This window comes from Psittacula echo (genome assembly GCF_963264785.1).
Source record: "Psittacula echo genome assembly, chromosome: Z".
In the NCBI taxonomy this organism is placed as follows: domain Eukaryota; kingdom Metazoa; phylum Chordata; class Aves; order Psittaciformes; family Psittacidae; genus Psittacula; species Psittacula echo.
Window position 1 is genome coordinate 20852935 of NC_137742.1, and position 13597 is coordinate 20866531.

General features: G+C 38.5%; 1 protein-coding gene across 5 annotated transcripts in view; it reads left to right on the forward strand.

Moving 5' to 3' along the window:
* The window catches only part of GPBP1 (GC-rich promoter binding protein 1), a 33505-nt gene that overhangs the window by 4685 nt on the left and 15223 nt on the right, over nt 1-13597 (forward strand). For 4 of the 5 annotated variants that reach the window (XM_080638425.1, XM_080638426.1, XM_080638424.1 and 1 more), the window contains exon 4: nt 10852-10971. In XM_080638425.1, the coding sequence (XP_080494551.1) occupies nt 10909-10971 (63 nt within the window). In that variant the 5' untranslated portion in view covers nt 10852-10908. Of the gene's footprint in view, nt 1-227; nt 289-10851; nt 10972-13597 lie in introns of those variants that run through there. The other variant, XM_080638427.1, reaches the window with a different exon arrangement.

Consider the following 13597-nt stretch of genomic DNA (forward strand, 5'->3'; position numbering starts at 1 on the left):
TTCTTTCCTATTTTATGTAAACATAGTCAGGGAAACAGCTGAAATAGTTCTTCTGCTTTCTGTACTCAGGATATGTCAAACCTGCTACTTTTTTCAACTACATTTTCTTCAGATCCTTGTTGAAGACTCCAAAGTGCAGAAGAAGAATTCCTGGTGAATTTGTTACATGATGTATGCTGAACGGGGTGGTGATGTTATTGCACCAACACTTTAGGATTTTTGGACCTTGAACCTTGTGAACAGCAAGCGATTAGCCTTTACCTAGCTTTCTGCTAAATGGTGCTGCAGGTGTGTTGGCTTTCAAGTAGAAGGAACCTGGTTGTAGTAGTTTACCTTCAAGTATGAAGTCTCTCTATATTTCAAAATACATTTTATGTTTAAATTTACATTTTGGTACAGTGCAAGAAGAAAAAAAGAAAAGGCAACTTGTAGAAGTGATGATTAAGTTATTTGAAGCATTCTCGTTAACTTTGACTGTTTCTAAAACACTTTGTAAAAGGTGTTTTGATTGTTGTTGTCTTTGTCCTGAACTCGGTATACATTATTGTGACATTAATATATGATTCACAAAGTGATGTAAACCCTGTTACTTGTGAACCATATCTATATACAGAAGGGAGACTACACGATAAAGAACAGTGGTTGGGATTTTGAGAACAGTGTCCCCCTAGGTCCATTGGCATTCTAGATCCTTATGCAAAACAAAGCACGGTTCTGTTTATTTGTCTCACATAAGGAGCTTGATCCCTAAGTAGAAATGAAGGTGGGTTTTTCTTGTTTGTTTGGTTGGTTTTTGCTAAGGCACTGTAAAGCTAGGTTTTAGGGCTGTGGCTGCACTGGAGAACGTGTTTGCTTTAAATGGTTAAAAAATGGACTGTTACAGTGTGACTCCATGCAATCCGCGTACCTGGATGTTTCATAAGACTTTCAGAAGTGTTCAGATTTGGGAGAGGACCTTGTTCCTTCCTCAGTGTTCTGCAGGAAGCCCTGGTTCTCATACTTCATTTTAAAAGATGAGGCAAGAAGGTAAATTAAAAATAAAATCTGTGGATATTTTGTTTTATTTTTCCTTATTGTCCAGGGCTAGAATACTCATCAGAACAGTTCTGTATTGGATGGTGAGGACAGCAAGACTAAAACTGGAGATTTTACTTGCTCTGCAGTAGCAGTGTTGAAAAAGAAGAGGCTTCGCTGAATTGTCAAGAACTGTTTATTATTTGTTGAATCAGTGGGAGAGAAGACCTTTAAAGGTTCAGCTCCCTTTCCGTTTATTGGAGGTGTGAGTCTGACAACAAATTTCAGAGAATCAAGGAACTTGAGAGAGTTACCATAACCAAACTTAACTTTGTATGTAAATTATGTGTCTGTAAGCAGTCTTCTGCACTGAAATGTGGTGGTGAGTGTGGCAAGCACTCTTTCCCTTCAAAGTGTTAAAAGATTGGTTGTAAAGATTTAAGCTTATTCTGTTGTTGTGGCTATGCATTTACATAGAAAAGAAAGGAAATAATCATCAGTTGAAGTAGTTGTCATGCTTTTGCAGTGATACATGATCAGGGAAATGCTTCCATTTTTGCAAACTTAGTAAAGCTTGTGTTAGGTTTTGAATATTCATTCCTGTTTTATTGACATGAAAATTTTGGATAGCAGAAAAACTCGGACTTAGCTTATTTTGCTTTGTTCAAAGTAAATAGATCTCAGAATAAGGAAGATCTATAAGCTGTGTCTTTAAAAGTGTAATGAAAATTGAGATTTATAGGGTTTAAACAAAAGTACTGTTTGAGCTTACATTTAACAGCTTCAAATCAGTCCTGCTCTTGACTATTGGTAACAGGGAAGGATCTGTTATCATAACTTTTTTTCTTTTTTTTTTTTTTTCTCTTAAAAGTAAGTGATTTGTGGCAGAAAGAAAAATTTTTGATGGACTGGGCTATTTTAAAGGCCTGTTCAGTTTGAGAAAAGTCCTCAGCATTTCTGTTTATGAAGAAGAGAGATTGTGAAGTCTAGTGGTTTTAATTCTGATGACTTGAAACCTTCTTTTATAGAATCATAGAATGGTTTGGGTTAGAAAGGAACTTAAAATCATCTAGTTCCAATCTCCTGCCAAAGGCAGGGACGCCTCACACTAAACCATGTTGCCCAAGGTGCTCTGTCCAGCCTGGCCTTGAGCCCTGCCAGGGATGGAGCATTTGCCATTTCTTTGGGCAACCTGTTCAGTACCTCTCCACCTTCATAGTAAAGAACTTCCTTATATCTAACCTGAACTTCCCCTGTTTATATTTAAACCCATTACCACTTGTCCAATCACTACAGTCCCTGATGAAGAGTCCCTCTCCAGCATCCTTGTAGGCCCCTTGGAAGGCGGCTCTGAGGTCTCCACACAGCCTTTGCCCCGTTTATAAATATTACGCTAAAACTTACGTGACGAGGAGAGGATAGGTTGTCAAGCAAGTGTGTAGCTGGAGTCAAGGTTCCCACGAGTATTTTGTGGTGTGCTGCACTTGCGACAGTAATAATCTGTGAGGCATTAGGTAAAAGATTGTGGGTATGTGCCACTTAGATATGCACACATGCTAATCTCAGACTTTCCTGAAAATCATGAACATGCATATATCCATGTGCTTTTAACATCCTGTTCGTGGGTTTCTCTATGCAAATCAATAGACTGAATTTCTAAACTGGTCTTCAGGGAGCATCAAGAAATTTGAATCTGTATCTTACTTCTAACTTCAGGAATTTGTGGCTTGAAGCTTTTTTTCCCTGTTAATCTGCAATTCCACTCTCAAGCTTCAAGTATTCCTAGCTGTTGTGTATTGTCTTTTATCTTAATCGCTTTCTGACAACGTCTTAATTACCCAGAGGCACAGAAACTACTTCCTGAAAAATAATGTAGGCTATCAGGAGAGCATGAGAAGTACAGAAGTTGAAAATGCAGAACTATTTTTCCTCGTCTTTAGCTTCTGGTGAGATGGGTTCAGCTGTTCTTGTTCCTTTCCCTCTTCCCTCAATTTTAGCATTTTTTTTTTTTTCCTCCCCTCTATAAAATTTTGGTCAGCTTCACTTAAATTTGATATATTTCTTAATTTGTTAAATTCATAAGATGGCCAAAAGCATACAGTGTGTTTGTAAATTAAGTTTTTAGATCGTAGGTGTTTTGCCTATTTTACTATTATACTGACCAGCTTTTTTCTTACTCTAGTGATGTCATCATTTTTATCTGTTCTTCATGCTAGGACATTATGAAAAAGCAAAATTGTTTTTATTATTCTAGTACTTCAGACAGATAGTGCTACCAAAGGTATCTCGCCAAGAATAATGAAACCTGTCTTCAGTATTTAAGACATCTTTCTAGACTAGGGGAGTACTTTAATTTTGTACACTTGAAGAAACCTCTCTGAAGTTGGATCTCTTCAATACCAGTGAGACTGTCTTTCCTCTGGCAACTAAATACTGGTTAGACAAGTTAAGCAACATGCCCTTAAAATTGGGTGGGGATGATCTGTGATCTCACGTCCTTGTCATCTTAAAGTTCTGCTGTGCTTTTTTCTCCACCCTCAGTGGAGAAAGGATCAGGTTAGGGAACACTTAAATAAGGTATACTTAAATATGTGGGCTTGACAGGATGCTCCCATGAGTGCAAAGGGAGCCAGCTGGTGTCATTGCAAGGCTACTCCTTATGATCTTTGAGAGGTCTAATGGTCACCCCACTGTGAGAGGTACCTAGAAGATAGCAGATGTCAGTCCTGTCATCAGGAAGGGTAAGAAGGAAGATCCAGGGAACTGCAGGCTGATCAGCCTCACTTCAGTTCGTGCGAAGGTGGTACAGCAACTTATCCTGGAAACACTTACAAACACATGAAGGACAGGAAGGTGAGTGGAAGGGAAAATCATGCTAAACCAAGCTGGTAGACCCCTACAGTGAGGTGACTAGTTTGGGAGAGCAATGAACGGTGGTTGTCTTGACTTCAGTAAGGCTTTTGACATTGTCTTGTGTGACATGGAAAAGCTGACAAAGTATGTGTAGAAAAGTGAATGATGAGATTTAGCAAAAACTGACTTAATGGCTAGGCCCAGGTGTGCAGGGTTGTGATCAGTGCCACAAAAGTCATTCGGAGGAAGCCATTATTGTATCCTGGGCTTCAGGACTAGAGGCTGAACTATGTAACATCTTCATAAAAGTCCTGAACAATGAGCAGAATTTACCCTCAGCAAGTTTGCTAATGATACAAAGTGGGGAGGAGTGGCTGATACTCTTGATGTTTGTGCTGCCATAAAGAGGAACCTGGAAAGGCTTGAGAACTGGACAGAGGATCCTCACGAAGCTTGGCAAAGGGAACATGTGAAGTCGTACCTCTGGGTAGTGGTAGCTGCATGTGCAAGTACATGCTGGGGGCTGATTAGCTGCTAAGCAGCTCTGCAGAGAAGGACCTGGCTGTCCAGTTGGACAGCAAGCCAACTGTGAGCCAGCAGTGCATCTTCATAATAGATATGCCTACCATCTCCCTGGTCTACATTAGGAAGACTGTTGCCAGCAGATTGAGGGGAGTTAATCTTTCTTCTCTCCTCAGCCCTGTTGAGCCCACATTTGGAGTCCTGTCTTCCATTATAGGCTCCTGGTACAGGAAAGATGTGGACTTAGTGGAGTGAGTTCTGCAAAGGACCACAAAGATGATTAAGGGACTAGAGCATCTTTCCTATGGGGAGAAGCTGATACTCTATGCGATCCTTAAAGGAAGTGTGAGTTGGTCCTCAGTCTTTTAGAACATTCTTTGGACATTATATTTTATTTTTTCAGAAGATAGTTTCCAGATTTTAAATTAGTAATCCATTAAACCAGTTTTTCTCATGTAAGGTTATATGAAGGTGAAAATGGTGAGGGAGATTGTCTTTGTTAATGTTGTTGATGGGACTGCAAACAGTTGGGACAGGAGCAGACGGTATTCCCTCAGAAGGATGTTACAAGTGTCATGGTTTAACCTGAGATGGTATCTAAGTGCCATGCGGCTGCTTGCTCTTTTACCCCCTTAGTGGGATGAGGAGAAGAGTCAGAAAAAATGTTAACCCCCAGGGATTGAGATAACAGTTTAATAATGAAATAAAAGTAAAATAATAATAGAAAATGAAGAGGGCAAGGAATAAACCCTGCTCCTACCCCAACCCCCCCCCCCCCCCACAAGTGATGCACAGTACAACTGCTCGCCAGCCCCTGACCAATGTCTAGCTTGTCCCAGAGCAGTGAGCTAGCCCTCCCAGACAGCTCCCCCCAGTTTATATACTGAGCATGATGTTTCATGGTACGGAATATCCGTTTGGATAGTTGGGCTTAGCTCTCCTGGCTGTGATCTCTCCAGGCTTCATGTGGCCCTCCTCACTGGCAGAGCACGAGAGACTGAAAAGTGTTCACCAGAGTTAGCACATTTGAGCAACTTTCGAGCAAGGTTTTTGTGAGCAGCCACTAAAATATCAGTGTATATCAACATTATTCTCCGACTAAAGCCAAAACACAGCACTGCACCAGACAAAACAAACACAAGGTAATGCTGCTATGTTACAATGTCATAAAAAGTTAATAAATTCTGTCTGTCATAAATTGGAGAGTTGAATTGTTGAGACATTCCTGCTATAATCTGCAGTGGGTACAGACCTGTGAAAAGGTAGGTTACACATTTTTACACTTAGTTCTTATGAGTAGCAGAATTGTTACAGAATTTGTAGTTAAATACATTAAAAATGTGATACTGAATGCTTTTGCTCTTGTTGGAACTACCTAAACCAAATAATGAAAATAGTCTTCCAATATCACAGCAGTTAAATATGAATGCATATTACCTTGTATGCCATAGTCCTTCCAGGATTTTGTACTTTAATAATAAGGCTAATTTTTTCTTATTTGAGCTGTTTATAGAAAGCAAAACATGGAACTAATACTGAGAATGCTTTGATTATATCTGCTTGCTCTGTTCTTTGCGCTTGCAATATCCCAGAAGATATTTTGTCCCCCTGTTTGTAGCCAGTGCAGAGATACTCTTGAGATGTGTTTTCATGGAAGTCACTTTCCCAGCTCTAAGAATATTTTGCAGTTCCAGAGATGCTGTATTTTCATATTGCATAAGTAGAGAAGTAGAGAGAGGGTTTCTGTTGCTGGAAAGATTTGATGAATGGAAGTGAAGCTAGAATAATTCTGGATAAAGGATCATCTTTATAAAGGATTGATCATCTTTATAAAGAAGTAGGAGTGGTCACTTACATTATTTTTTTGTGTAACCAGTTTATTCCAGTGCTCAGTAACCTTTTTGGTTTCTTGATACATTTAAGGCTAGGTTGAAGACATTTGTGAAGGAAATGACTGTTGTTCCATTGTGTTAGCAGAAGTAGTGCAGGAAATAAGATTCTTCTAGTATATGAAGGAAGTCAGGTTAGGTTATAAGTGTTCAAGGTGGAGACTTTTGAAGTTTATTTTAAGGCTTTGTCAGGTATAATTGTTTCCAGCATTTTATGTATGCCTGGCATGGGGAAGTAAAAAAAAATGAGTAAGTTTGTCTCCTTGCCATACTCTTTTGCTCCGTAACTTTTGGTAGCACAACTGCTTCCTGGCTTAGCACTGCAGCAAAGTTGAGTTAATAAATCCACCCTATTCTGTCTGTAGTAACTCTACAGTTACTCTGTAATGACTCTGCTATGTGACTGCGCTGTATTACTGTATTCCCATTTTTGATGTGCTGGACTAACAGATGGTACAGATTGCTTAGCTCATAATGCTCTCACACTTCGCTACCTGTTAGAAGCTGCTGCCATGTATTGCCAGTCTGCCTATCTTTCAGCAGTGAAGAAAGGTGAAATCTGTAACTGCTAGTAGTGGTGGCAGAAGTCCCTCGTTTATGTCAGACAGTGTAAGAATGAGAGCTACCTGGTAAATAGAGGGGGAAAAGAGTTTGGTGTTTGTTTTTTTCTTAATTAGTTTTACTGGAAGGAATTACACAAATTTCATTAAAATGTGAGAAAAAAATATTGCTTACCTTTCCAGAATTGTGCAGTGTTTTTTCAGTAATAGGCAACCTGGTAGTTAGCTTTTATAACACTTTTGTTAAATAATGGTGGGTCTGTTTTGAGTTTGTGCTGCTAGGGAATGATGACTTAAACATTCAGTGTTAAATTTTGGGCCTACTCTTTTGTTACCAAGAGAGTTTCTGAAAGTTGCGGAATCATGTTTGGATCTGTAGTGTTCATCTTAATAAGCTTACTTCTGATAACAGTATTAATGCTGGGAGTACATAGCTGGTTTATCAGTGTTAATGAACAGCAATTGATCCTTTATGTGGTGTGTACCTAAGAGAAGATTTGCTAGCAGACAAATGGGTTCTTCACATCTCTTACAGTTAGAGCAGTTCCTCGTAAATGCTTGTGTGAGTGCATACTGACTACAATTCTATTAAAATACTTAAAATGTTTTTGTTTTTAATTTAGAAGTAGTTCTATGTTTCTGAAAGGCAGAAATGTTCTTCCGAAGTAAATTGCTGATCAGTGTTACCTCTTTGCCTTGGTGGGTCCTCAGTCTCTGTAAAGGCAGCTCTTGTTTGATCTAGCTCTTGTCAAGATAGAAGGATGTATCAGTAAATTCCTAGAGAAGTCTCTCAGGTATTTTTATTGATAACTTCAGTTATGAAATAGATTGGTTGCTTATTAAATTTGTAGATAGTACAAATCTGCATAGAGGTTGCAGGTGCTTTGGTGGGCACAGAATGCAGAAAGTCTCTAACTGCTGAGAACAGCTTAGGTAATGGACCTAAATAGCAGGAGAGAAGACCTGGTAGAAGGAACTTCCTAGTGGGGTGACGTGTTGCAGAATAATGTGGTAGTTTCAGTTGTTGGTCTAACTTAGGTTGGAAAGCAAGCAAGGAAGGAACAAACTGGTGTTTGGCAACCAAGCTGATAATGAAGTGTTCAAGCATAGTAAATCATGCCTGTGGCAGTGGAGCAGTCTTGCTGGCATCCTGTTCTCACTTTCTGTGATTTGTTTTCAATTTACCAAAATATCTTCCGGAGAATGAAGAGTATCTTAGAGCTGTCAATCATCAAAACAGAGCTCATGCTTGTAATGAAAATGTTTTTATATGAAAATACATTCTAGGGCAAACTGGTTGGCAACATGAGAAAGCTAGCATCTGTAAGTATTTGTATGAAGCCTGGTAAAACATGGAACTGGCAACTTAAAGCTGGGTAGGCTATGTACTCTAAGATAAGAGTTAAAAAAAAAAAGATGCTATTATTTGCCCTTTCCTGATCTGCTGTTTGTTTTCCAATTTAATTATGGCTAGGGTGTTTCTCCCTATTAGTAAGGTTGAATAGTGGAAATATTTGATTTTCCCATGTCTACTTGCCAGACCAATAATATGTACAATCAGATGAGAGAATGGATTTTTTTTTTTTTTTTACTTTTGTGGTGTGGAGATCAGTATCCTCAATGGTTGTTTTTTTGCTAGTCTTTAACTGTAAACCTGTGAAATTGGTCAGATAGATTTCTAAAAATACATCTGTGCTTTTATTACCACTTCTCTTTTATCATATTCAGTTGGAAGAATTAGGCCTAGAAGACTTTCTGTTCTATGGCCTTACTGAAATTTACAGATATTCTGGTACTGACTTTATGCTCTGAGTATTGTGCAGTTTTGGCCCAGTCCTCTATCTTTACCACTTCATTATATGACTTTGTAGGAAAGGGATTGACTCATCTGATAGAGCAGCACCATCAGAAACCTTTTCTAGAGTTTTTAGCTGAAGAACTGAGAACATGACAAAGACTTGACTCTGCTTCTAGAATAATTTTTGCAGGAAGAAATATACACCCAGTATCAGTGAGCTGTGGGCAAAGCTCAGTTGAAAACAACTTTCCAGTCCTCAGATACCTTGCCTGAGCCCATGATTCGTAAGGAAGAGGTAAAAGGTAGGAGTGTTAATGAGTAAGAATAAACTCTTTTCATGGCAGTTGGATATGTAGTGGAAGCTTGAATAGTTCTCTAAAACCAGTGATGACTAGTGGATATATTTGGAAGCTTGACTCGTTTTCTAAAAACAGTAAGTTGGGTTTATTAAGAAATCACATTGTTGGTGCCTTTTTTGTCTTGTACATAATAGCCAGCTCACCAATAACTTGGTGAACTTACATCCTTTGTTTTGTTCTTATTTGGTATAAACCCAATCGCTCCCCTTGTTTTTCAGACTGTAAGTGCTTTGGAATGAAGATTTGTTCTTGTTATGCTTATCTTCCAGTGTTGATACCTGTCTTGATCCTTTCTAAAGATTTCATGATTCTCCTGCTTGGATAGGAGAACTGTATGTGAGGGAAGAAGAAAGAAGTTACGAGATGCATTCTGCGCACATTTAATTTGCTGTTTCTTAATGTAGCATCTCTTGTGTTCGTTCATCTGTAAACACACACCCATTTCTGCTTATGTACTACTGTTGAAGATGAAAGTGAACTGGGCTCCTGTTACAAGCCATTTTTTGTGTTGGTTCTGTGACTCTAGAACTTTTCTTCATTTGCATTTTAGTAGTCTGACATAGTTGCATTCTTTAGAAAATTTCTCTGAAATTTTTGTTGAGGTTAATTTAGAAGAGAGTGTTGGATGATTTCAGAAGAGTAATTTGAAATGTTATTTGGGTGAGATATCATTACACTTGTGTCTGTTTTGTACATCTCACCTTACAGTTTAACTCTGGTACTGGAGATACGTAAAAACCTATGTATCAGCTCACAGCATAAGAAAGAACCGGCAGCTCAGCTAAGTGCAGTTTAATGCTTACAAATCTGTTAGGCTTCCGTTTAGAAGCTGGAACATTCTCATCTGTCACTGGAAATCTGCATTAGCCTGGTTCAGGCCAGAATACAACAATAATGACGAGGTATCAAGTTCAGATTACACAGCTCATACTAACACATTACAGCAGCCTTAAAGTGAACTATGTTAGTTCTCACTTAACAGATCTGTACTCTGTTGAGCAGAGATGTGGGATACGTGTTTATTTGGGTTTCCCTATGAAATGCATGTGGGCGTTCATTATGTTTTTATTAGCTGTATTTCAAGTAGTATGTATATCATACTTAAAATATTTTTGCATCATTGGCAATATTTCAGTGTCCAGCAGGCAGCATTTCATCCATTTCTTTCCTTTCTGTGCTATATAGCTCAGCTTCAGGTAATGTAGTTCATATTATCTTGCATTCTCTTGCTTACTGAGAGATGTTTTCCTACCTGTGGGGAGAGTCTTATGTTTTAATCTTATGCCATTGCTTCCCCTTGCTCAAACTAGAGAATTTTCTTGGATTTGTCAGTGTTTTTGGACACATAGACTCTGTTTCTGTTGATTACAGAGATAATACGGGATTTGTGGTGGCCCTGAGCATCTATGTTTTCATAAGGAAACTTAATAGAGCATTTAAGACTAACTTTTAGGGACTAATTAAATCAGCTTCTTCTAGTAAACTAATGAAATACCTCCTGAAATCCATTCTAGATAGTACCAGAAAGTATTTCAACAAGGTAATTTTGCCACAGATTTTTGAATCAGACCTTACACAAGATGCTTCACTCCATTTATAAGAGGAAATAAAGGATTAAATGTTACAGTTGTATTTTCATGATACCTATGATATATTTCATTAATGTGACACTTTGGTAATAAAAGCACAAATGTGATGCTATAAATGAGGTGAGGATACTTAGATTCTAAACCAGATCTGTGTGAAAAAATCGTAACAGAAAGCAAAAGGGAAATAGTAATTGAAACACCACAAGTGTAATCCTTTTGTAACTTAAGTATATGAAGAGTATTTATTGCTTGTTTTTCCAACTACAGGAGCTTGCCATGAGGTGTTGAAGCCTTGTTTCGTTGATTCGGAGAGGCTGGACCTAAATGGCGCAGCATGACTTTGCTCCAGCCTGGCTTAATTTTCCTACTCCACCATCATCAACAAAGGTATGTTCTTCATTGCTCTTTTCAAGAGGCACTCTCATTGTTAGAGAGGTCTAAATGTCATAACCTCAATCATAGTAAAAAATGCAAATTTCCCTGTGAATAGGGTGATAACAGATATTACTTAGCAAGTCTTCTTGTTGGGATTTAAGTAGTTGTGCTGTGATTGTAAAGCTCATACTCAGTAGAGTTTTTTGCTTGAGCAGCTGAATGGAGTTCATGGAAAGAAGTGTGTGCCTGGCCATATTATCAGAGCGGTTACTAGATTAAGATTGCCTTCATTAGGACTTCAAAATGAATTATTTTGTGCTAGAAGTACCAAGGCAGAGACATGTGCTTGATGTTCTTGCTTCTAATTTTGCTCTGTGTCCTGTAAGGTTTACAGACATGTTATTCTGTCATCTAAGTGACTAAAAAAACAGCTTTTGAAATAGACCATGCCCTTCTGAAACGGCTTCTCATTTGCTGGTGGGATGCTTCTTAGTACTGGTGCAGTGTAGGGCTTAAAATTAGTTGTGCATCTTCACTCCGGTTGTTTCATCTAGACTACTGTTACTTTATACAATGGGACAGTTAGTTTGGAAGCGGGAAATAGCAACCTCTGAATCTTTAGGATTTGTAAATATTCTAGGATGATCATCAGTATGTCTTATCTCATAAATGTTTCTTTTTTTCTGGCTTATCTTAATCTTTCTTAATTTGTGTGAATGCAGAAGGAGAAGGCAGCACTGGATATTCAAACTTCTGTCATCTATTTTCCTGTTTGTAGACCTTTTTTCATTGTAATCTTTTGAATCCAATATCCATACCTGCAGCTATGAAGATGACATTGCCTTACTTTAATGTATTTATACAAGTTTTTTTCTGTCTTTCATGTCCATGGGAAAAGTTCAGCCTTTATAAATTTACAGAAATAGGCTTGTGCTATTGTTAATTGCACAGTTAGCTGTGTTACTTCAGTTAGCTATCAGTATTAGTTATGATCCTATTGCTTTGCTTACATATGTCTACACACACGTGCATACATGCGTGCATTTTCTTTAGTCAGGTCATTGAATGTCCTTATTCATATTGCTCTACTTATGTTTCTTCTACACTGACCCAGCTAGCTTCTTACAGCTTTCCTGTAGTCTATCAGCAACTCAGTTGCTGTTCTGGGAACATCGAGCCCATCTCATTACAGACTGGTTCCTGTGATCTGTTTTTGTTCTACTTGACTTCTGATATGTTCAGCTCTTGTGGTTGGCTTTTTACAACTTAATACATTTTCAACTGGAAAAGTAATCAGAGCTTAGTTAAATATGGTGTCACAGTTACAAAGCAATCTTCACCACGTATCTCAAGAGTCTGCTGGAAAAGCGTTACCTGCATGCTTAAAGTGTAAATACAGTAGAATAAAAGTTCCAGAGCTACTCCAGTACCTCTCAACTGTATCTGAATTATGGGTTGTATTTGCACCTCATTCCTGAATTCTATGAAATACCATTGAAAGCATATGTTGTGCATCCTTTTCCATGACACCTCGCCTCAGGACGTTCAGATAGATTTTCTTTAACTTCTTCCAAAATCTCGACAGTTGTGTGCTTTCTCCATTATAGTCTTTGTACTTCACCTGTTTGAAATGCAGCTTATTTGCCTGTGTTACTGCCTTACTCAATGACCAGCATTCTGTGATACACAGCATGTTCGGGTATGAAACACTTGCAAAGTCTTTTGGTCCTACCCAATGTGTAGCCATTCTTACTTTACAGAATAAAGCATTTCCTGTCATTCCTCTACAAGACAGGTCTTAAATATTGTGGTCCCCTCTCTATTTCCTAAAACAGATATTTGTTTCTGTTTCCCATATATATCAACAAAGCATCTGAAGAGCAGATAATGGGAATGGAGATGAAGAGGAAAGATGTGGTGAGGAAGGCAAGGTGTTTCATGTTTCATGCAGAATGGAGCTGGGGTGAGGCTGTGGTATCAACGACGTTCAGACTTGAGGAGAAATGAAACTGCCCTGTCAGTTTTTATTTCTCTGCAGAGGCACTTAGAGAAACTGCATCTTCAGGAGTTCGGTTTCCCCCTCAATCCTGGATAGCTGGGGCTTTTCTTTTCATAGGTAAAAGCTAGCATTAGAAAAACATGATGCCAGGAAGCTGGGATTGTGAATGAGCTTTCTTAATGTGACAGGTACAGATTACAGCTTGACTGAAATCCATCTCACCTATTGCTAATGATTTCCTTTTAAGGATGAGCTTTTATAATATCATCTCCCTGACACTTACATAGCAAAGTCCACTTACAGCTGGGTATCCGTTGCTAAGTAGCTTCTGTTCAGGTCTGGAACTTTGTGTCATATTTGTGTCAGTGCAGTATTGCAGTTGGGCAGATGTAAGTGGGAAGGCATTGTGAATAGTGAAGCCATCTTGGGATACAGATAAAACTTTCAGAGAGGATTACTGTAAGAGATATGTATAGAAAGATTGCAGATGGACTGGTAAAGTCAGTTTTTGCAAACTTTCACTATATGTTCAGCAGTAAGACTACTTCTTATATTTCAGAAATGTGTGTTGCTTGCTTGCTTCCTTGGCTGGCTGAAATTAGATAATTTCTTAACTTCCAGAAACTGCTAATAGGTTTC